Source organism: Argopecten irradians, chromosome 10 (genome assembly GCF_041381155.1).
Source record: "Argopecten irradians isolate NY chromosome 10, Ai_NY, whole genome shotgun sequence".
NCBI lineage: Eukaryota > Metazoa > Mollusca > Bivalvia > Pectinida > Pectinidae > Argopecten > Argopecten irradians.
In genome coordinates, this window is record NC_091143.1 from 3,313,025 (window position 1) to 3,340,035 (window position 27,011).

At 38.0% G+C, this 27,011-nt stretch overlaps 1 protein-coding gene across 2 annotated transcripts in view; it reads left to right on the plus strand.

Moving 5' to 3' along the window:
* The window catches only part of LOC138332915 (uncharacterized), a 67,101-nt gene that overhangs the window by 23,960 nt on the left and 16,130 nt on the right, over positions 1 to 27,011 (plus strand). For both annotated transcript variants that reach the window (XM_069280942.1, XM_069280941.1), the window contains exons 6-14: positions 2,813 to 3,012; positions 3,849 to 3,904; positions 8,976 to 9,055; positions 10,905 to 11,059; positions 14,813 to 15,453; positions 17,186 to 17,262; positions 17,562 to 17,752; positions 19,363 to 19,395; positions 20,231 to 20,514. In XM_069280942.1, the coding sequence (XP_069137043.1) occupies positions 2,813 to 3,012; positions 3,849 to 3,904; positions 8,976 to 9,055; positions 10,905 to 11,059; positions 14,813 to 15,453; positions 17,186 to 17,262; positions 17,562 to 17,752; positions 19,363 to 19,395; positions 20,231 to 20,514 (1,717 nt within the window). The remainder of the gene's footprint in view (positions 1 to 2,812; positions 3,013 to 3,848; positions 3,905 to 8,975; positions 9,056 to 10,904; positions 11,060 to 14,812; positions 15,454 to 17,185; positions 17,263 to 17,561; positions 17,753 to 19,362; positions 19,396 to 20,230; positions 20,515 to 27,011) is intronic.

Below are 27,011 nucleotides of genomic sequence, written 5' to 3' on the forward strand. Positions count from 1 at the left end.
ATCCCTGGGTAAGTCAGTTGAATCACAGCAGGGGTGTACAATAGGCGAAGTACACATGATCCCTGGGTAAGTCAGTTTAATCACAGCAGGGGTGTACAATAGGCGAAGTACACATGATCCCTGGGTAAGTCAGTTTAATCACAGCAGGGGTGTACAATAGGCGAAGTACACATGATCCCTGGGTAAGTCAGTTTAATCACAGCAGGGGTGTACAATAGGCAAAGTACACATGATCCCTGGGTAAGTCAGTTTAATCACAGCAGGGGTGTACAATAGGCGAAGTACACATGACTCTGGGTAAGTCAGTTTAATCACAGCAGGGGTGTACAATAGGCGAAGTACACATGACTCTGGGTAAGTCAGTTTAATCACAGCAGGGGTGTACAATAGGCGAAGTACACATGATCCCTGGGTAAGTCAGTTTAATCACAGCAGGGATGTACAATAGGCGAAGTACACATGATCCCTGGGTAAGTCAGTTTAATCACAGCAGGGGTGTACAATAGGCGAAGTACACATGACTCTGGGTAAGTCAGTTTAATCACAGCAGGGATGTACAATAGGCGAAGTACACATGATCCCTGGGTAAGTCAGTTTAATCACAGCAGGGGTGTACAATAGGCGAAGTACACATGATCCCTGGGTAAGTCAGTTTAATCACAGCAGGGGTGTACAATAGGCGAAGTACACATGATCCCTGGGTAAGTCAGTTGAATCACAGCAGGGGTGTACAGTAGGCGAAGTACACATGATCCCTGGGTAAGTCAGTTGAATCACAGCAGGGGTGTACAATAGGCGAAGTACACATGATCCCTGGGTAAGTCAGTTTAATCACAGCAGGGGTGTACAATACGCGAAGTACACATGATCCCTGGGTAAGTCAGTTTAATCACAGCAGGGATGTACAATAGGTGAAGTACACATGACTCTGGTAAGTCAGTTTAATCACAGCAGGGATGTACAATAGGCCAAGTACACATGATCCCTGGGTAAGTCAGTTTAATCACAGCAGGGTGTACAATAGGTGAAGTACACATGACTCTGGGTAAGTCAGTTTAATCACAGCAGGGATGTACAATAGGCGAAGTACACAATGATCCCTGGGTAAGTCAGTTTAATCACAGCAGGGGTGTACAATAGGCGAAGTACACATGACCCTGGGTAAGTCAGTTTAATCACAGCAGGATGTACAATAGGCGAAGTACACATGATCCCTGGGTAAGTCAGTTGAATCACAGCAGGGGTGTACAGTAGGCGAAGTACACATGATCCCTGGGTAAGTCAGGAGATATAGGCGAAGTACACATGATCCCTGGGTAAGTCAGTTTAATCACAGCAGGGATGTACAATAGGCGAAGTACACATGATCCCTGGGTAAGTCAGTTTAATCACAGCAGGGATGTACAATAGGCGAAGTACACATGATCCCTGGGTAAGTCAGTTTAATCACAGCAGGGATGTACAATAGGCGAAGTACACATGATCCCTGGGTAAGTCAGTTTAATCACAGCAGGGATGTACAATAGGCGAAGTACACATGATCCCTGGGTAAGTCAGTTTAATCACAGCAGGGGTGTACAATAGGCGAAGTACACATGATCCCTGGGTAAGTCAGGATATATAGGCGAAGTACACATGATCCCTGGGTAAGTCAGTTCAATCACAGCAGGGATGTACAATAGGCGAAGTACACATGATCCCTGGGTAAGTCAGTTTAATCACAGCAGGGATGTACAATAGGCGAAGTACACATGATCCCTGGGTAAGTCAGGATATATAGGCGAAGTACACATGATCCCTGGGTAAGTCAGTTCAATCACAGCAGGGATGTACAATAGGCGAAGTACACATGATCCCTGGGTAAGTCAGTTTAATCACAGCAGGGATGTACAATAGGCGAAGTACACATGATCCCTGGGTAAGTCAGTTTAATCACAGGGTTGTATGTGAGGTTACATCCTTCATTCAGCATGTCAATATGTAATGTCAAATTACTTGGTGACATGCGTAACTACTGGGTATGTGTTCTGTATTTGCATATTACAGAGTTATATGCCCTTGCAGGTACAGTACTGTAGGTATAGATTTCAGAAAAGATGATGTGGCATCACAGAAAGTTCACTCCAGGTCCTCAAAGGTACAAACACAGTAAGGTGACTGATAAATACAATAAAACATATGTACTTCCTTGCTACACAATCGATAATATGACAAAACTACTTCCGTCCATCCGTCCGTTAACAGTTCTCGTTATTGCTATTTCTCAGAAAGTGCTGAAGGTATTTTTTCCTCAAATTTCATATGTAGGTTCCCCTTGGGCCCTAGTTATGCATATATTGCATTTAAGGACCAATCGGTCAACACGATGGCCGCTGGGAACCATCTTGGAATTTGATAGTTAAAGTTTGTTATCACTATTTCTCAGAAAGTACTGAAGGATCATTCTCAAATTTCACATGTAGGTTCCCCTAAGGCCCTAGTTGTGCATATTGCATTTTGGCACCAATCGGTCAACAAGATGGCTGCAGTATTGAAGCTATCTGTCTCATATTTTGTATGTAATCTGTTTGAAAAAGTTTGAAAAGCAGAGAAAAGATCCCGCTTTCCATTGTCAGACGTAGATCATTCTTGAGTGGACGCCAAAATCCCCCTGGGATGTCTTGTTAATCAGTGAATGGAATTTACAACTTCAAATAAATCATAATATTGCTCCTCCACAGAACTTGACTGTGATGTGATTTTATTACTACAGGTCGTAATATGAGGTTCACACACAAACAAAATGCTCAATTGGTATTGCTCTCATTTACAGCTTGATATTCATCCGATTTGAGGAAAGGTCTGGTGCAATAAAGTGCCTAAATCAGTATCAACATCGTATTGAGATGAGAATCGCAGACGAGAGGAGACCCAGGAATGCCAACAGTAAACCTGCTCCTAGAGAGTCGGGAGATGCACAGGACACACTGGTTCAGAAAAGATCGTCCAGTACTAAAGCACCTATTTCTACTGGTAATTTTTCTTACTAACACTCCTATTTCTACTGATAAATTTTCTTACTAAAGCAACACTTTCTACTGGTAAGCTACTGGCTTACTAATGCACCAATTTCTACTGGTAAGTTTTCTATCTTTAAGTTATCTGTTCCCATGTTGACTGACAATAAGCTTAGTTACAGTAAAAGTTTATAACAAACACACTTCCTTACTACCTCAAATTGATGGTAATAGTGAAATAGTTTTCATCTGTCGTCAAGGCTCCTAGCTAATAGACAATTAGAAAAATGTGTGTATAGTAAACTTTACTTAATAATTAGAAATGAATTTAGTTAAGTCATTGAATAACAATCCTTTGCACTAAGTAATTTTTCGACAACCATGATTAGATGATGAACTATTGACAAATTATAAATAATTTGTTGTTGTCGCGATTTCTCAAAATGTTTCTGAAACTTCATTTGTATGATATGTTTCTTTATCACTAATAGAGCATTTGGCTCTGAAACAAGGCATTGCAAAAACAAGATGGCAGTTATCAGTATTTGTGGTCTACAACCTAATTCGGTAGACTGTTGGTATGATCAGTATACATCTATAAGTCGTTTGTGAATCCTATGTGAATCTAACTGTAAGAAAGAAGAGTGTTTTCTTGATTTATATTCTGTATATAAAACATCTATATTAATATTTCAAATATAACTAATTACAAATAGATAATAATTGTTTTTCCTGAACAACCTTAATCTGCAAAGAAATGTTATATGCATGTATAACAAACTTGCTGAAATCAGATAGAAATACCGTGTAATATAAGTAATATAAGTAAATGATGCTATCTTGTTTTTTCAGCCTTTGGAGAGAAAATTGAAGTATACATAGGCAATATAAATCAGAATGTTACCAAGGTAAGACAGTCATACATAGACAATATAAATCAGAATGTTACCATGGTAAGACAGTCGTACATAGGCAATATAAATCAGTGTTACCAAGGTAAGACAGTCATACATAGGCAATATAAATCAGAATGTTACCAAGGTAAGACAGTCATACATAGACAATATAAATCAGAATGTTACCAAGGTAAGACAGTCATACATAGGCAATATAAATTAGAATGTTACCAAGGTAAGACAGTCATACATAGACAATATAAATTAGAATGTTACCAAGGTAAGACAGTCATACATAGGCAATATAAATCAGAGTGTTACCAAGGTAAGACAGTCATACATAGACAATATAAATCAGAATGTTAAGAAGGTAAGACAGTCATACATAGACAATATAAATCAGAATGTTACCATGGTAAGACAGTCGTACATAGGCAATATAAATCAGAATGTTACCAAGGTAAGACAGTCGTACATAGGCAATATAAATCAGTGTTACCAAGGTAAGACTGTCAAACATAGGCAATATAAATCAGAATGTTACCAAGGAAAGACAGTCATACATAGACAATATAAATTAGAATGTTACAAAGGTAAGACAGTCATACATAGACAATATAAATTAGAATGTTACCATGGTAAGACAGTCATACATAGACAATATAAATTAGAATGTTACCAAGGTAAGACAGTCATACATAGGCAATATAAATTAGAATGTTAGCAAGGTAAGAAAGTCGTACATAGACAATATAAATCAGAATGTTACCATGGTAAGACAGTCGTACATAGGCAATATAAATCAGAATGTTACCAAGGTAAGACAGTCGTACATAGACAATATAAATCAGTGTTACCAAGGTAAGACAGTCATACATAGGCAATATAAATCAGAATGTTACCAAGGTAAGACAGTCGTACATAGGCAATATAAATTAGAATGTTACCAAGGTAAGACAGTCGTACATAGACAATATAAATCAGAATGTTACCAAGGTAAGACAGTCATACATAGACAATATAAATCAGTGTTACCAAGGTAAGACAGTCATACATAGGCAATATAAATCAGTGTTACCAAGGTAAGACAGTCATACATAGGCAATATAAATCAGAATGTTACCAAGGTAAGACAGTCATACATAGGCAATATAAATTCAGAATGTTACCAAGGTAAGACAGTCATACATAGGCAATATAAATCAGAATGTTACCAAGGTAAGACAGTCATACATAGGCAATATAAATCAGAATGTTACCAAGGTAAGACAGTCATACATAGACAATATAAATCAGAATGTTACCAAGGTAAGACAGTCGTACATACATAGGCAATATAAATCAGAGTGTTACCAAGGTAAGACAGTCATACATAGACAATATAAATCAGAATGTTACCAAGGTAAGACAGTCATACATAGACAATATAAATCAGAATGTTACCAAGGTAAGACAGTCATACATAGACAATATAAATCAGAATGTTACCAAGGTAAGACAGTCATACATAGACAATATAAATCAGAATGTTACCAAGGTAAGACAGTCGTACATAGGCATATAAATCAGTGTTAAGTAAGACAGTGTACCAATATAAACTGTACCAAGGTAAGACTGTCATACAATAGACAATATAAATTAGAATGTTACCAAGGTAAGACAGTCATACATAGACAATATAAATCAGAATGTTACCAAGGTAAGACAGTCATACATAGACAATATAAATCAGAGTGTTACCAAGGTAAGACAGTCATACATAGACAATATAAATCAGAATGTTACCAAGGTAAGACAGTCATACATAGGCAATATAAATCAGAATGTTACCAAGGTAAGACAGTCATACATAGGCAATATAAATTAGAATGTTACCAAGGTAAGACAGTCATACATAGGCAATATAAATCAGAATGTTACCAAGGTAAGACAGTCGTACATAGGCAATATAAATCAGAATGTTACCAAGGTAAGACAGTCATACATAGACAATATAAATCAGAATGTTACCAAGGTAAGACAGTCATACATAGACAATATAAATCAGAGTGTTTCCAAGGTAAGACAGTCGTACATAGGCAATATAAATCAGTGTTACCAAGGTAAGACAGTCGTACATAGACAATATAAATTAGAATGTTACCAAGGTAAGACAGTCATACATAGACAATATAAATCAGTGTTACCAAGGTAAGACAGTCGTACATAGGCAATATAAATTAGAATGTTACCAAGGTAAGACAGTCATACATAGACAATATAAATCAGTGTTACCAAGGTAAGACAGTCATACATAGACAATATAAATCAGTGTTACCAAGGTAAGACAGTCATACATAGACAATATAAATTAGTGTTACCAAGGTAAGACAGTCGTACATAGGCAATATAAATCAGTGTTACCAAGGTAAGACAGTCGTACATAGGCAATATAAATCAGTGTTACCAAGGTAAGACAGTCGTACATAGACAATATAAATCAGAATGTTACCAAGGTAAGACAGTCATACATAGGCAATATAAATCAGAGTGTTACCAAGGTAAGACAGTCATACATAGACAATATAAATCAGAATGTTACCATGGTAAGACAGTCGTACATAGGCAATATAAATCAGAATGTTACCATGGTAAGACAGTCGTACAAAGGCAATATAAATCAGAATGTAACAAAGGTGAGACAGTCGTACATAGGCAATATAAATCAGTGTTACCAAGGTAAGACTGTCAAACATAGGCAATATAAATCAGAATGTTACCATGGTAAGACAGTCGTACATAGGCAATATAAATCAGAATGTTACCAAGGTAAGACAGTCGTACATAGACAATATAAATCAGTGTTACCAAGGTAAGACAGTCGTACATAGACAATATAAATTAGAATGTTACCATGGTAAGACAGTCATACATAGACAATATAAATTAGAATGTTACCAAGGTAAGACAGTCATACATAGACAATATAAATTACAATGTTACCAAGGTAAGACAGTCGTACATAGACAATATAAATCAGAATGTTACCATGGTAAGACAGTCGTACATAGGCAATATAAATCAGAATGTTACCAAGGTAAGACAGTCGTACATAGACAATATAAATTAGAATGTTACCAAGGTAAGACAGTCATACATAGACAATATAAATCAGTGTTACCAAGGTAAGACAGTCGTACATAGGCAATATAAATTAGAATGTTATCAAGGTAAGACAGTCATACATAGACAATATAAATCAGTGTTACCAAGGTAAGACAGTCATACATAGGCAATATAAATCAGAATGTTACCAAGGTAAGACAGTCATACATAGACAATATAAATTAGAATGTTACCAAGGTAAGACAGTCGTACATAGACAATATAAATTAGAATGTTACCAAGGTAAGACAGTCGTACATAGGCAATATAAATTAGAATGTTACCAAGGTAAGACAGTCATACATAGACAATATAAATCAGTGTTACCAAGGTAAGACAGTCGTACATAGGCAATATAAATCAGTGTTACCAAGGTAAGACAGTCGTACATAGACAATATAAATCAGAATGTCACCAAGGTAAGACAGTCATACATAGGCAATATAAATCAGAATGTCACCAAGGTAAGACAGTCATACATAGGCAATATAAATCAGAGTGTTACCAAGGTAAGACAGTCATACATAGACAATATAAATCAGAATGTTACCATGGTAAGACAGTCGTACATAGGCAATATAAATCATAATGTTACCATGGTAAGACAGTCGTACATAGGCGATATAAATCAGAGTGTTACCGAGGTAAGACAGTTGTACATAGGCAATATAAATCAGTGTTACCAAGTTAAGACAGTCATACATAGGCAATATAAATCAGAATGTTACCAAGGTAAGCAGTCATACATAGACAATATAAATTAGAATGTTACAAAGGTAAGACAGTCATACATAGACAATATAAATCAGAATGTTACCAAGGTAAGACAGTCGTACATAGGCAATATAAATCAGTGTTACCAAGGTAAACAGTCATACATAGACAATATAAATTAGAATGTTACCATGGTAAGACAGTCATACATAGACAATATAAATTAGAATGTTACCAAGGTAAGACAGTCATACATAGGCAATATAAATTAGAATGTTAGCAAGGTAAGACAGTCATACATAGACAATATAAATCAGTGTTACCAAGGTAAGACAGTCGTACATAGGCAATATAAATTAGAATGTTAACAAGGTAAGACAGTCGTACATAGACAATATAAATTAGAATGTTACCAAGGTAAGACAGTCGTACATAGACAATATAAATTAGAATGTTAACAAGGTAAGACAGTCGTACATAGACAATATAAATTAGAATGTTACCAAGGTAAGACAGTCATACATAGACAATATAAATTAGAATGTTAACAAGGTAAGACAGTCATACATAGACAATATAAATTAGAATGTTACCAAGGTAAGACAGTCGTACATAGACAATATAAATCAGAATGTTACCAAGGTAAGACAGTCGTACATAGACAATATAAATTAGAATGTTACCATGGTAAGACAGTCATACATAGACAATATAAATTAGAATGTTACCAAGGTAAGACAGTCGTACATAGACAATATAAATCAGAATGTTACCAAGGTAAGACAGTCATACATAGGCTATATAAATCAGAGTGTTACCAAGGTAAGACATAGTCTAGTGATGTGGAATTTGTATTATTGTATTGAAAATATTACAAGAAAGGATGGGAAAGAGATATAGAATAGTAATAAGTTGTGAGAGAGTAACATGAAGATAGCATGTGACTAAACAGTATGTAATATATGTGATTACATATTATGTATTAAATAATTGTAATACTTTTATATAAATCACACCATTATAATTCAGTGTTATAATATATGTGATTAAATGTTATGTATTTAATAATTGTAATACTTTTATATAAATCTTACTATTATACTTCAATCTTAACATGTGACTAAAATATAAATGATTTTATCATTTAATAGCAGTCCATCTGTCTTTAATCAAACCTAGCTATTGATAGGATGTTTAAATTCCATCTTAATTTTTATACCCACAGGAACAATTTGAAGAACTCCTGGCGCCTTTCTCTCCACTTTCTGTCAGAATGGCTAAACCCAAATCAGATCCAAGAAAAGTGTGAGTCACATGTTCACAGCATTGAAACAGCGTGACAGAGTCAGATAGTAGTCAAAACTGTTGAAAATAATCAGCATTAATGTATAGTGTTGATATGAATACATTGATGTATGGTGGCACATCTAAGCTTTGTCTATCATTGCTATTGTGTGGGATACATTAATAACAAAGTTTTATTTATCACATGTTTAGCCCACCATCATCAGATGATGGGCTATTCAAATCGCTTTTCGTCCGTGGTCCGTCCTTCCATCCGTCCTTCCGTCCGTTAACATTTCTTGTTACCACTATTTCTCCGAAAGGGCTGAAGGGATCTTTCTCAAATTTCATATGTAGGTTCCCCTAGGGCCCTAGTTGTGCATATTGCATTTTGGGACGGATCGGTCAACAAGATGGCCGCCAGGCAGCCATCTTGGATTTTGACAATTGAAGTTTGTTACCGCTATTTCTCAGAAAGTAATGAAGGGATCTCTTTCAAATTTCATTTGTAGGTTCCCCTAGGGCCCAAATTGTGCATATTGCATTTTGGGACCGATCGGTCAACAAGATGGCTGACAGGTAGCCATCTTGGAATTTGATATTTAAAGTTTGTTACCGCTATTTCTCAGAAAGTACTGAAGGGATCTCTTTCAAATTTTATATGTAGGTTCCCCTAGGGCCCTAGTTGTGCATATTGCATTTTGGGACCGATCGGTCAACAAGATGGCCGCCAGGCAGCTATCTTGAATTTTGATAGTTAAAGTTTGTTACCGCTATTTCTCAGAAAGTACTGAAGGGATCTCAAAATGGCCGCCAGGTAGCCATCTTGGATATTGATAGTTGAAGTTTGTTACTGCTATTTCTAAAAAAGTAATGAAGTGATCTGTTTCATATTTCATATATGTTGTATGTTTGAAAAAGTTTGAAAAGCAGAGAAAAGATCCCTCTTTCCATTGTCAGACGTAGATCATACTTTGGTGGGCGCCAAGATCCCTCTGGGATCTCTTGTTAAAGATGCTCCATCGCCGACAGAGCAAAATGATACCCATCATTTGAGCAATAATAGGTGTTTATATGTCTTATTAACACAAAAAAGTAACTCAAAATAAATAATTTTGCTTTTGATGCATGCGCAATCAGTAATGTACTCCATATAGGACATAGTGCCACAGAATTTTTTTCGGGATGCAATTAATTATTTTTGATATTTTTATCTTGAAATTAAATTATAAGCTCAAACTTTTCAATGGTGGTAAAGGTATAAAGTGAGTAACTTTTGTAACTGAAGAAAAATACTAAATCGTCTGCTCCTGTTTTTGATAAAGAAAAAATTCCATTTGTCAGCGATGGAGCATCTTTAAGTAACAAAAAAAATTGTTTATTTGCTACTTAACATAAAGTTAATGCTCTTGTCTAATGATACACAATATAAAGTAGTAGGCACACAAGCGAGTACAATGTTACAATATTACATGTAATACATGTCATGTATGTAGTAGTAAGCATTTGAGCATATAAAAATGTGCAGAAAATGAAGCAGTCAATTTCACACCATTTCTCATTACAGCTGATCCTAGACTCATACAAGTGTACCTCTACTCCCTAAACAAATACAAATTAATTAAAAAAAAGAATATACTATAGAGGAACTTCGAAGAAAGGAAATATTACACAAGTGCTATAAAATCTGATTTCTATTATGTCTAGAGCTTAGCGGTATATATAAACCACTAATTCTCAGGTTCTGAATTTATTATATATCTGATGCCATGTTAAGACTTGTCATGACATATTTTATGCTAACCTGACTCCAGTAGTTAAGACACCTGTAACACTACCTGTAACACAGATCTTTTTTTGCCTTGTACAGGTTTGCCTTTGCAGACTTCAGTGTTCATGATGAAGATAAGGCAGCCGCGGCGATACGTGAACTGGATCAAAAAGAGTGGGAGGGCAGAAAGCTCAACGTCCGATATGCACAGCCAGACAAACCAATATTTGAAAAGAATAATTCAAATAACCAAAGTTTGTATTTATTTACTATTGTTTCAAACAAAACACATAATTGTAAATATTAAACACATAGTATGAATTCTATATCCAACATTAAGAATATTCACTTAAACATTTTAAGGTCACAGAAGTCATCAAAATGTCTTGAGCTTTTACGATCAATATTGAAATTTGCATAGAAGTTTTATCACTGGAAGGTTTTTCACTTTTAAAAGGTTAAGCACTGTCTCTTAGTGACCACAGTTTGTGATTGGTTTGTTAAATTGTTTAAAGAGAATTCTCTAGTATGGCTGTTTTAGAATTGCTTTATTACATGTAACTTAGATGTGTATTATTGGAGAAGAAACATGTTCATTTGAATCTCTTGGGAAGTATTTCTAACGAACTGGTCCTGTTTAAATGTTTAAATTCTAATGGCTTAACTGTGACACTAACATACTGGATATGATAGTGACATACCGATACGACACTAACATACTGGATATCATAGTGACATACCAATACGACACTAACATACTGGATATGATAGTGACATACCAATACAACACTAACATACTGGATATGATAGTGACATACCAATACGACACTAACATACTGGATATGATAGTGACATACCAATACGACACTAACATACTGGATATGATAGTGACATACCAATACGACACTAACATACTGGATATGATAGTGACATACCAATACGACACTAACATACTGGATATGATAGTGACATACCAATACGACACTAACATACTGGATATGATAGTGACATACCAATACGACACTAACGTACTGGATTTGATAGTGACATACCAATACGACACTAACATACTGGATATGATAGTGACATACCAATACGACACTAACATACTGGATATGATAGTGACATACCAATACGACACTAACATACTGGATATGATAGTGACATACCAATACGACACTAACATACTGGATATGATAGTGACATACCAATACGACACTAACATACTGGATATGATAGTGACATACCAATACGACACTAACATACTGGATATGATAGTGACATACCAATACGACACTAACATACTGGATATGATAGTGACATACCAATACGACACTAACATACTGGATTTGATAGTGACATACCAATACGACACTAACATACTGGATATGATAGTGACATACCAATACGACACTAACATACTGGATATGATAGTGACATACCAATACGACACTAACATACTGGATATGATAGTGACATACCAATACGACACTAACATACTGGATATGATAGTGACATACCAATACGACACTAACATACTGGATATGATAGTGACATACCAATACGACACTAACATACTGGATATGATAGTGACATACCAATACACACACTACTACACTTGATATGATAGTGACATACCATACACCTAACGATAGCAAATACTGATATGATAGTGACATACCAATACACACTAACATACTGGATATGATAGTGACATACCAATACGACACTAACATACTGGATATGATAGTGACATACCAATACGACATAACTACTGGATATGATAGTGACATACCTAACACACTACATACTGGATATGATAGTGACATACCAATACGACACTAACATACTGGATATGATAGTGACATACCAATACGACACTAACATACTGGATATGATAGTGACATACCAATACGACACTAACATACTGGATATGATAGTGACATACCAATACGACACTAACATACTGGATATGATAGTGACATACCAATACGACACTAACATACTGGATATGATAGTGACATACCAATACGACACTAACATACTGGATATGATAGTGACATACCAATACGACACTAACATACTGGATATGATAGTGACATACCAATACGACACTAATACTGGAATGATAGTGACATACCAATACGACACTAACATACTGGATATGATAGTGACATACCAATACGAACACTAACATACTGGATATGATAGTGACATACCAATACGACACTAACATACTGGATATGATAGTGACATACCATACGACACTAATACTGGATTGATAGTGACATACCAATACGACACTAACATACTGGATATGATAGTGACATACCAATACGACACTAACATACTGGATATGATAGTGACATACCAATACGACACTAACATACTGGATATGATAGTGACATACCAATACGACACTAACATACTGGATATGATATTGACATACCAATACGACACTAACATACTGGATATGATAGTGACATACCAATACGACACTAACATACTGGATATGATAGTGACATACCAATACGACACTAACATACTGGATTGATAATGACATACCAATACGACACTAACATACTGGATATGATAGTGACATACCAATACGACACTAACATACTGGATATGATAGTGACATACGAATACGACACTAACATACTGGATATGATAGTGACATACAATACGACACTAACATACTGGATATGATAGTGACATACCAATACGACACTAACATACTGGATATGATAGTGACATACCAATACGACACTAACATACTGGATATGATAGTGACATACCAATACGACACTAACATACTGGATATGATAGTGACATACCAATACGACACTAACATACTGGATATGATAGTGAACATACCAATACGACACTAACATACTGATATGATATAGTGACATACCAATACGACACTAACATACTGGATATGATAGTGACATACCAATACGACACTAACATACTGGATATGATAGTGACATACCAATACGACACTAACATACTGGATATGATAGTGACATACCAATAGACACTAACATACTGGATATGATAGTGAATACCAAGACACTAACATACTGGATATGATAGTGACATACCAATAGACACTAACATACTGGATATGATAGTGACATACCAATACGACACTAACATAGTGGATATGATAGTGACATACCAATACGACACTAACATACTGGATATGATAGTGACATACCAATACGACACTAACATACTGGATATGAATAGTGACATACCAATACGACACTAACATACTGGATATGATAGTGAATACCAATACGACACTAACATACTGGATATGATAGTGACATACCAATAAGACACTAACATACTGGATTTGATAGTGACATACCAATACGGCACTAACGTACTGGATATGATAGTGACATACCAATACGACACTAACGTACTGGATATGATAGTGACATACCAATGAAACTAACACTAACATACTGGATATGATAGTGACATACCAATACGACACTAACATACTGGATATCATAGTGACATACCAATACGACACTAACATACTGGATATGATAGTGACATACCAATACGACACTAACATACTGGATATGATAGTGACATACCAATACGACACTAACATACTGGATATGATAGTGACATACCAATACGACACTAACATACTGGATATGATAGTGACATACCAATACGACACTAACATACTGGATATGATAGTGACATACCAATACGACACTAACATACTGGATATCATAGTGACATACCAATACAACACTAACATACTGGATATGATAGTGACATACCAATACGACACTAACATACTGGATATGATAGTGACATACCAATACGACACAAACATACTGGATTTGATATGGACATACCAATACGACACTTACATACTGGATATGATAGTGACATACCAATACGACACTAACATACTGGATATGATAGTGACATACCAATACGACACTAACATACTGAATTTGATACTCTGACAGGGAGTAAGCCAAGTTCAGGTGGAGATAGTAATGGTGTGCGTCCAAAGAAATACCAGGCAGTAGTGGAGGATGAGGAGGATGAATGGGGCGAGGAGCCAGACGACAGTGGTCCACAGACAAAACCCAGTGTACAGACTAAACTTACCAATGGTGTAGCACAGGAAAGCTTAGCCTCAAAAATGGCCGCTTTGTCTGTTGATACAAAGAAACCGTCGCCACAAAAGCCAAGTCATTCCCCAGTGATCAGCCCCCAGAAACTACACCCAGTTATCTCCCCTATTAAAAGTCCTCAGGGAGCTTCAGTTCAAAGTGTTTTCCCCAAAAAGACACCCAGTGGACCAGGGGGAGCATCTGGTAATAAACCCAAAAGGTCAGATTTAGACGAGATGCCACCTCTGGAGAAAATAAACGGTGACGAGGAAATGCCCCCACTAGAACCCATCGAGGGTAGTTACACTGGCATGCCTAGTTTAGAGCCAATCCAGGGGAGATATACTGGGATGCCAAACCTTGAGCCGATAGGAGCTGATGGAATGCCAAGACTGGAGAGGATAGGAGGAGCTCCTAGGACATATCACCGTGACGATAAAAACCGACCAGTCATGTTGTTTATAGGAAACTTTGTTTACTACGAAAATGAGGTAAAAGATCTGACAAATATTTACTGCTTTGTTTAATGTATTGCATATAGATCTTGATAGATTAATAACTGGTTAAGTCTGTCATTAGACAGTTGGAAGGCCATATAGGGCCAACTTGGAAGGTTGGGGGAGGTGGAGGGTGTCATAATTTTGGGTGATAGATTCATAACTGGTTAAGTCTATCATTAGACAGTTGGAGGCCATATAGGGCCAACTTAGAAGGTTTGGGGACAAGGGTGGGGGGTCATAAATTTGGGTCTTCTGATACTCACTGTCCAAATACAATAAGTGGCACAGTCGGTCACACAGCAGATGTATGATGCTGTGAGGTACCCATCGCTATAATTAGCATAGCCTCGCTGAAGACCTTTGACCTTTGTAAATGTATTGTACTAACAACTATGATCAATTTTCAAATCACAAATTTGCCAATGATAATGTTTTGTCCACTATAAAAGGCAAAATCCTAGGCAAACAAAACGCACACATTATTCTGTTAAAATAAATGGCCATGTTTGATTTACCGCGACGAAAATCAAACAATTAACAGGTAAAAAGTTTTGAAGTTATAAAAAGGCGACAAATTTGGAAGAAACATTGTGGAACTAAATAAACACAAGTATTATTTGGAATTTACCCTAAATATTTTTTTCTGAATTCAAACTCGAGTTAGAAAATCATATTTCGTGGTAAAAATTTGTAGGTTAATTCCAAATATGGTAATGTAACAAGAAGCATCATGGTGGCCAATTCAAGTGAGCCATGTTGGAGATGTGAGCTGTATTAAAATATGCTTACAAACACGTGAATTGTATTGTTTTCACCACTAGATATTTTGTTACACTACGGTCAATTGGACGGAATCGTAAAGCTCTCTGACGACGACCATCTGTCAGAAATCCTCCATCCGTTGTTCAAAGCTACGTGTTAGTTTGTTATTTAAGTTTCACTCTCTGCATTTACTTAGTAATGTAGTGGACTTGTCTGAATATGCAGTTACAACTGCTATACTATCATAGAAATCAAAGATTCATTTCTTTCGAATCTATTTGAGAAATGTAGATATGTGTAAATTCATTTATTATGGAAAAGACTGTTGTGACTGAGACTTATATAGAGGTGATAATACCGATTAAAAAGATGTGGCAGTGTTGTATGTTGTTGCTATTTTACATTTACTCTTTCATGAAAGATTGTCTTTCATATCCTAGCCATGCCTACGGAGCTATCCCAAACAATCATAGCCGAGTTTACATCCTTGAATTGTCTAATCGCTGGATTGGCTCGCTCACCTATCACCGTAGCTACTGAGCCGCCACATTGGTTGATAGGTCACGGCCGATACGAACACTTGTTGTATTTATTCAGTAAAAAGATTCTTAAAAAGTTCAATAAGCTTGCCAGAAATAACTACTACTGCAGTTGTGACAGTAGCTATATATATATATATAAACATATCACAGTGTATTCATCTGTGGAATTTTCTTCCTAATTCATGAGTTCTTCTTTCTAATAAATATACCTGTATGTATGATAGAATTTCATGTAGCGGTACAGAACTGATATGTGTTGGAGATTTTTAGTGGAAATATGTCGAGGAATTCAAATATCACTTGGTAGTGTAACAGTTTTTGTGTGGGTGCAAGATTGCATTTTATGTATGTGGTGTAAGGGAAGCTAAGGATTACTTGTTTTTACTGATGATCCCTGATTTATTTCTTTATTTTGGTAGCATGACTTAGCCAACCTATTTGAGGCTTATGGAGTTCAATATGTCGAGATACGCAACAACAATGACAGAAGAAAAACGTAAGTATAAACTGGACTACAACTAGTGTGATGAAAAATTACTGTTCAACAGTACTAAAAAAAAAAAAATCACATTCAAAAGAAGAATAAGCTCTACAGGGGTTTAAAATTAAAAATGATTGTTTTATTGTCCACATTGAAGTGGGGGTATAACTTGCTTCGTATCTTTGAGTCTTCTGACATTTAAGATGTTTCCTTTAAAGTTCAGTAAGCTATCACCAGCCACTGCAGGGAGGCCATGGTTATTCCTGGTTTCAGATGAACCCAGCTGTTATATATGAAGACCTTTGCTTTTGTAGAACAAGTGCCGTTGTGACTGTAGCTAACATGGAAATGGCTAACCGCGCTATGATGGAGTTGGACCAGACGTATCACCGCGGTCGCCGACTTCTAGTCTGTATGGCTAAGGAGGACCCTGCCTATGAACCAGCTACCGTGTTTACCTCCCCTCGTGACCTTCACAATATCCATTGTACTATAGGAGGATCAGGTACTCATCAGTCAATATATACTAATTGTGAAATAATTTATTTTCATTGTGCTTAATTTTCATGGATTATAAAATTTAACAATTTTGTTGGTGCTTGAAATCGTGGAGAGGACATTACACATTACTGTTGAAAATTCAGTTGGCACTGTCAACTAAACTATGTGATTGCTGGAGCGGAACAATAAAGCTCTTCCGCACAACACAGTTACAATCACAAGCTAGAGTCGGTACTCAACCAGTATTTTTAACAGGTGTATCCATTAAACAATTATAGTGTTATAGTGTCACATTGATATTGTTATGATAAGACAAAATTAATTAGTTGGTTCTCAGGCCACTTTTTCTGAAAATACATGAGGGAGGGAGGTTTTTTCTTTTTTCTTTTTTATTGTAGAAAAAAGAGCAAGGGATTTTTTTTTTTTTTTTTTTAATTTCCCAACACAATAGGAGGTAAAATTCACCAAAGTTTCAATTCAAAAGGATTTCGTAACAGCAAATGATCAACACCTTGTTAAATACAACACGTTTGTTGTTGACAACGGTGGTATCCTTGGGGTAGGGCTCCGGTAATGACAGTTTCCGAGCGGCCGCGAAAAGTACATCAAAAGGATTTCGTTTACGGTTCCCACTATCACTCGTTTCATCATGATCAAGGTATTCAGGTTTCGTTTGGGTGCATGCACCATCAATAATGTCATATCGGATGTAACGGCGGAATGCTGTGACATTCTCCCCAACCTTCATGTTCATCATTACTTGATCGAATCCAGACACGTTGCTCTGACCGATTGACGCCGTCATTTTGTTCAGCATCAGTTTCTCAGGAAAAGTCCAATCTTGGGGTCCTTATGTGCCCTCCTTCAATAATTGGAACAGTTCGGTAAAAGTACAAGCATCAAAGAATCCACAGATAATGTTCCATGGCAGTACGACAGTGGAACCGTGCCAAATGTGGACAGATACCAGCGACATTACCACACGACCGTATCACAATGTCGTGTTTTGCATATCACTTTGGCGCTTGGAACATTCATTCACTAGTATTGCAGACAAACGTTTGAAAGATGTGCCGTCTAAAACTGCTAAAAAGCTGGAGACAGACACTTTTTTTACGAGAGCAACTTCGTGCGTTTGCCAATCAAGATCACGTTTGCGCTTGGAATACTCGTAGTGTGAATGCAGACAAGCGTTTTGAAGATGTGCTGTCTAAAATCTTACAAAAAAATGGATACAGATATTTTTTCCGGAATTTTGGTCCAAGCATACAATTTTTTTTTACAATAAAATCGGCAATGCGGGGCTTAAAAATGATATGCGCGCGGGCCTGAGAACCAACTGATTAAAAAATTTTGGCCTAACTCAATCAGTTATTTGATATTCCCATGAAATCTTCCTTGGTTATCCTCAGTAAATGTAACCTTGAATCTCAGAAAATGTAACCTTGATTCTCAGAAAATGTAACCTTGATCCTCAGAAAATGTAACCTTGATCCTCAGAAAATGTAACCTTGATCCTCAGAAAATATAACCTTGATCCTCAGAAAATGTATCTATGATTCTCAGAAAATGTAACCTTGATTCTCAGAAAATGTAACCTTATGTCATTGACAGGTGTCTCTCGCAGGAATGTGACCATGGGTGAAGGTGAGTGATGTTTGGTAATAATGAGTGAAGGTATATTATCTTTTTATTTGTGTGTCGTAAACTTTGCTCTGTTTTGTTTAGAATATCTGCCCTTAACTTTTACGTGTATAGTCTGAGCGGAGGTTTTAGAATACCCGTAAAGTATTTAAATCAGTTTAAACCTCTCTTTTGATTATTTAATGTTAGTGTGCTTTCCTATTGAGGATTTTGAGATAAAGGAATTTCCTAATGTCAACTTAACATGCATTGATGAAGCAGAAGTTGTGGCATGCATCAAATGTAGGTCATTTATACCTATTTTACCATTGATCTACATGTTAACCAAGGTAATAAACAATCTACCAGATGTAAACAATGATGCTGTTTTTACCCATGTGGTACTGTAATCTGTAGCTGCACCAATAAGGTTTTGTGTCAGTTTGCACTGAATGGTAAGCAATATGATTCCTCTCAATTTGTGTCAATTGTATATACCGTATTCGACCCAATAAGCGCCCAGTGCATTTAAAAAATTGAAAAAATGAAAAAAGTGCTAATAAGACGCTATTACTGCAAATCTATACGGTTTTGTGTAGTTTTGGTCTTTATTTATGCTTGGGCAATTGAAATTGAGGCATCAAAAAGGGGAAGGGGCGCTTATAGGGACATGGGCGCTTATAGGGTCGAATAGGTATTAAAAATGTGTGCCACAATTACCTCCATGTACAAGAAATTAACTCATGGATAATTAAAACTTTTTGACTCCTAATTAAGTGCAAGTTTTCATATGCTATGTTAGGGCAATGGTTTTACACAATGAGATTCAACAACCATAGCAACTATGTCATTGTTACAGAGAGTCTACGTGACATGCAGATGGGGCGTGGACGTAGTTTCTCTAGAGGTGGAGCCCAGTATAGGGAAACGTCGTCGTCTTCATCTTCCAGTCAAGACACCAAGATGTCGGACACGACCATCATCAAAAAGACATTCAACTCTCTCCTAATGACATATAAAATAATCATGAACAAACTGGGAGCACGGAGACGGGAATTGGCGTTTAATGCGAGTGAAGAGGTTACCCTGTACGTGACATCCGTTTACGACGAGCAGCACTTCTGGGGACAAGTCCTACATGATGTAAGCCTATTAGTGTAATATCATAAGTAGTAATTGAAACAGATAGAAGCAAGTTTATCAAGAGATAGATTGAAACCAGTCATATCAGATGAAGTGGATTGGGTGTAAATTTTGACATGTTTTTAGGTCATCTGACCCAAAGGGTCAGGATGACCTATTGTCATCATGCACCATCCGTCGTCGTGCGCCGTCCGCCGTCCGTCGTCCGCCGTCCGCTGTCCGTAAACTTTTCATTCAAACGACTTCTTCTCAATAACCGGAAGGCCCAGGGTACTCATATTTGGCCTGTAGGTTGCTGGGATGAAGGGCTACCAAGTTTGTTCAAATGAATGACCTTGACCTTCATTCAAGGTCACAGGGGTCAAATAGGCTAAAATCTTTAAACGACTTCTTCTCAAAAATCAGAAGGCCCAGGGTACTGATATTCGGCCTGTAGGATGCTGGGATGAAGGGCTACCAAGTTTGTTCAAATAAATGACCTTGACCTTCATTTAAGGTCACAGGGTCAAATAGGCTAAAATCCTTTAAACAACTTCTTCTCAAGAACCAGAAGGCCTAGGGTACTGATTTTGGGCCTGTAGGATGCTGGGATGAAGGGCTACCAAGTTTGTTCAAATAAATGACCTTGACCTTCATTCAAGGTCACAGGGGTCAAATAGGCTAAAATCCTTTAAACAACTTCTTGTGAATAACTAAGAGGCCTAGAGACCTGATATTAGGCCTGTGGCATGCTGGAATGAAGGGCTACCAAGTTTGTTCAAATGAATGACCTTGACCTTCATTCAAGGTCAAAGGGGTCAAATAGGCTAAAATCTTTAAACGACTTCTTCTCGAGAACCAGAAGGCCCAGGGTACTGATATTGGGCCTGTGACATGCTGGGATGAAGGGCTACCAAGTTTGTTCAAATGGATGACCTTGACCTTCATTCAAGGTCAAAGGGGTCAAAAAGGCTAAAATCTTTAAACGACTTCTTCTCAAGAACCAGAAGGCCCAGGGTACTGATATTGGGCCTGTAGGATGCATGGATGAAGGGCTACCAAGTTTGTTCAAATAAATGACCTTGACGTTCATTCAGGGTCAAAGGGGTCAAAAAGGCTAAAATCTTTAAACGACTTCTTCTCAAGAACCAGAAGGCCCAGGGTACTGATATTGGGCCTGTGACATGCTGGGATGAAGGGCTACCAAGTTTGTTCAAATGAATGACCTTGACCTTCATTCAAGGTCAAAGGGGTCAAATAGGCTAAAATCCTTTAAACAACTTCTTGTGAATAACTAAGAGGCCTAGAGACCTGATATTAGGCCTGTAGAATGCTGGGATGAAGGGCTACCAAGTTTGTTCAAATAAATGACCTTGACCTTCTTTCAAGGTCATAGGGGTCAAATAGGCTAAAATCTTTAAACGATTTCTTCTCAAGAACCAGAAGGCCTAGGGTACTGATATTGGGCCTGTAGGATGCTGGGATGAAGGGCTACCAAGTTTGTTCAAATAAATGACCTTGACCTTCATTCAAGGTCACAGGGGTCAAATAGGCTAAAATCCTTTAAACAACTTCTTGTGAATAACTAAGAGGCCTAGAGACCTGATATTAGGCCTGTGGCATGCTGGGATGAAGGGCTACCAAGTTTGTTCAAATGAATGACCTTGACCTTCATTCAAGGTCAAAGGGGTCAAATAGGCTAAAATCTTTAAACGACTTCTTCTCGAGAACCAGAAGGCCCAGGGTACTGATATTGGGCCTGTGACATGCTGGGATGAAGGGCTACCAAGTTTGTTCAAATGAATGACCTTGACCTTCATTCAAGGTCAAAGGGGTCAAAAAGGCTAAAATCTTTAAACGACTTCTTCTCAAGAACCAGAAGGCCCAGGGTACTGATATTGGGCCTGTAGGATGCATGGATGAAGGGCTACCAAGTTTGTTCAAATAAATGACCTTGACGTTCATTCAGGGTCAAAGGGGTCAAAAAGGCTAAAATCTTTAAACGACTTCTTCTCAAGAACCAGAAGGCCCAGGGTACTGATATTGGGCCTGTGACATGCTGGGATGAAGGGCTACCAAGTTTGTTCAAATGAATGACCTTGACCTTCATTCAAGGTCAAAGGGGTCAAATAGGCTAAAATCCTTTAAACAACTTCTTGTGAATAACTAAGAGGCCTAGAGACCTGATATTAGGCCTGTAGAATGCTGGGATGAAGGGCTACCAAGTTTGTTCAAATAAATGACCTTGACCTTCTTTCAAGGTCATAGGGGTCAAATAGGCTAAAATCTTTAAACGATTTCTTCTCAAGAACCAGAAGGCCTAGGGTACTGATATTGGGCCTGCAGGATGCATGGATGAAGGGCTACCAAGTCTGTTCAAATAAATGACCTATGACCTTCATTCAAGGTCACAGGGGTCAAATAGGCTAAAATCCTTTAAACAAGTTCTTGTGAATAACTAAGAGGCCTAGAGACCTGATATTAGGCCTGTCGCATGCTGGGATGAAGGGCTACCAATTTTGTTCAAATGAATGACCTTGATCTTCATTCAAGGTCATAGGGGTCAAATAGGCTAAGATCTTTAAAAGACTATGTTGTATTGTACTATTAGTCAGATGACCGTTAAGGCCTATGGGCCTCTTGTTAGGTCATCTGACCCGAAGGGTCAGGATGACCTATTGTCATCATGCACCGTCCGTCGTCGTGCGCCTTGCGCCGTGCGCCGTGCGCCGTGCGCCGTGCGTAAACTTTTTAGGTCATCTGACCCGAAGGGTCAGGATGACCTATTGTCATCATGCACCGTCCGTCGTCGTGCGCCGTGCGCCGTGCGTAAACTTTTTATTCAAACGACTTCTTCTCAAGAACCAGAAGGCCCAGGGTACTCATATTTGGCGTGTAGGTTGCTGGGATGGAGGGCTACCAAGTTTGTTCAAATGAATGACCTTGACCTTCATTCAAGGTCACAGGGGTAAAAAAGGCTAAAAATTTTAAACAACTTCTTCTCAAGAACCAGAAGGCCCAGGGTACTGATATTTGCCCTGTAGGATGCTGGGATGAAGGGCTACCAAGTTTGTTCGAATAAATGACCTTGACCTTCATTCAAGGTCACGAGGGTCAAATAGGCTAAAATCCTTTAAAACAACTTCTTGTGAATAACTAAGAGGCCAGAGACCTGATATTAGGCCTGTGGCATGCTGGGATGAAGGGCTACCAAGTTTGTTCAAATAAATGACCTTGACCTTCATTCAAGGTCACGAGGGTCAAATAGGCTAAAATCTTTAAACAACTTCTTCTCAAGAACCAGAAGGCCCAGGGTACTGATATTTGGCCTGTAGGATGCTGGGATGAAGGGCTACCAAGTTTGTTCAAATAAATGACCTTGACCTTCATTCAAGGTCACAGGGGTCAAATAGGCTAAAATCTTTAAACAACTTCTTCTCAAGAACCAGAAGGCCCAGGGTACTGATATTGGGCCTGTAGGATGCTGGGATGAAGGGCTACCAAGTTTGTTCAAATAAATGACCTTGACCTTCATTCAAGGTCACAGGGGTCAAATAGGCTAAAATCCTTTAAACAACTTCTTGTGAATAACTAAGAGGCCTAGAGACCTGATATTAGGCCTGTGGCATGCTGGGATGAAGGGCTACCAAGTTTGTTCAAATAAATGACCTTGACCTTCATTCAAGGTCAAAGGGGTCAAATAGGCTAAAATCTTTAAACGATTTCTTCTCAAGAACCAGAAGGCCTAGGGTACTGATATTGGGCCTGTAGGATGCTGGGATGAAGGGCTACCAAGTTTGTTCAAATAAATGACCTTGACCTTCATTCAAGGTCACAGGGGTCAAATAGGCTAAAATCCTTTAAACAACTTCTTGTGAATAACTAAGAGGCCTAGAGACCTGATATTGGCCTGTGGCATGCTGGGATGAAGGGCTACCAAGTTTGTTCAAATGAATGACCTTGACCTTCATTCAAGGTCAAAGGGGTCAAATAGGCTAAAATCCTTTAAACAAACTTCTTGTGAATAACTAAGAGGCCTAGAGACCTGATATTAGGCCTGTGACATGCTGGGATGAAGGGCTACCAAGTTTGTTCAAATGAATGACCTTGACCTTCATTCAAGGTCAAAGGGGTCAAAAAGGCTAAAATCTTTAAACGACTTCTTCTCAAGAACCAGAAGGCCCAGGGTACTGATATTGGGCCTGTAGGATGCATGGATGAAGGGCTACCAAGTTTGTTCAAATAAATGACCTTGACCTTCATTAAGGTCAAAGGGGTCAAATAGGCTAAAATCTTTAAACAACTTCTTTCTCAAGAACCAGAAGGCCCAGGGTACTGATATTTGCCCTGTAGGATGCTGGGATGAAGGGCTACCAAGTTTGTTCAAATAAATGACCTTGACCTTCATTCAAGGTCACACTGGTCAAATAGGCTAAAATCCTTTAAATAACTTTCTCAAGAATAACAGAAGGCCTAGGGTACTGATATTAGGCCTGTGGCATGCTGGGATGAAGGGCTACCAAGTTTGTTCAAATAAATGACCTTGACCTTCATTCAAGGTCAAAGGGGTCAAATAGGCTAAAATCTTTAAACGACTTCTTCTCAAGAACCAGAAGGCCCAGGGTACTGATATTGGGCCTGTAGGATGCTGGGATGAAGGGCTACCAAGTTTGTTCAAATAAATGACCTTGACCTTCATTCAAGGTCACAGGGGTCAAATAGGCTAAAATCCTTTAAACAACTTCTTCTGAATAACTAAGATGCCTAGAGACCTGATATTAGGCCTGTGGCATGATGGGATGAAGGGCTACCAAGTTTGTTCAAAGAATGACCTTGACCTTCATTCAAGGTCAAAGGGGTCAAATAGGCTAAAATCTTTAAACGACTTCTTCTCAAGAACCAGAAGGCCCAGGGTACTGATATTGGGCCTGTAGGATGCTGGGATGAAGGGCTACCAAGTTTGTTCAAATAAATGACCTTGACCTTCATTCAAGGTCACAGGGGTCAAATAGGCTAAAATCCTTTAAACAACTTCTTGTGAATAACTAAGAGGCCTAGAGACCTGATATTAGGCCTGTAGAATGCTGGGATGAAGGGCTACCAAGTTTGTTCAAATAAATGACCTTGACCTTCATTCAAGGTCACGAGGGTCAAATAGGCTAAAATCTTTAAACAACTTCTTCTCAAGAACCAGAAGGCCCAGGGTACTGATATTTGCCCTGTAGGATGCTTGGATGAAGGGCTACCAAGTTTGTTCGAATAAATGACCTTGACCTTCATTCAAGGTCACGAGGGTCAAATAGGCTAAAATCCTTTAAACAACTTCTTGTGAATAACTAAGAGGCCTAGAGACCTGATATTAGGCCTGTGGATGCTGGGATGAAGGGCTACCAAGTTTGTTCAAATAAATGACCTTGACCTTCATTCAAGGTCACGAGGGTCAAATAGGCTAAAATCTTTAAACAACTTCTTCTCAAGAACCAGAAGGCCCAGGGTACTGATATTTGCCCTGTAGGATGCTGGGATGAAGGGCTACCAAGTTTGTTCGAATAAATGACCTTGACCTTCAATCAAGGTCACAGGGGTCAAATAGGCTAAAATCTTTAAACGACTTCTTCTCAAGAACCAGAAGGCCCAGGGTACTGATATTGGGCCTGTGACATGCTGGGGATGAAGGGCTACCAAGTTTGTTCAAATGAATGACCTTGACCTTCATTCAAGGTCAAAGGGGTCAAATAGGCTAAAATCCTTTAAACAACTTCTTGTGAATAACTAAGAGGCCTAGAGACCTGATATTAGGCCTGTAGAGAATGCTGGGATGAAGGGCTACCAAGTTTGTTCAAATAAATGACCTTGACCTTCTTTCAAGGTCATAGGGGTCAAATAGGCTAAAATCTTTAAACGATTTCTTCTCAAGAACCAGAAGGCCTAGGGTACTGATATTGGGCCTGTAGGATGCTGGGATGAAGGGCTACCAAGTTTGTTCAAATAAATGACCTTGACCTTCATTCAAGGTCACAGGGGTCAAATAGGCTAAAATCCTTTAAACAACTTCTTGTGAATAACTAAGAGGCCTAGAGACCTGATATTAGGCCTGTGGCATGCTGGGATGAAGGGCTACCAAGTTTGTTCAAATGAATGACCTTGACCTTCATTCAAGGTCAAAGGGGTCAAATAGGCTAAAATCTTTAAACGACTTCTTCTCGAGAACCAGAAGGCCCAGGGTACTGATATTGGGCCTGTGACATGCTGGGATGAAGGGCTACCAAGTTTGTTCAAATGAATGACCTTGACCTTCATTCAAGGTCAAAGGGGTCAAAAAGGCTAAAATCTTTAAACGACTTCTTCTCAAGAACCAGAAGGCCCAGGGTACTGATATTGGGCCTGTAGGATGCTGGATGAAGGGCTACCAAGTTTGTTCAAATAAATGACCTTGACGTTCATTAAGGGTCAAAGGGGTCAAAAAGGCTAAAATCTTTAAACAACTTCTTCTCAAGAACCAGAAGGCCCAGGGTACT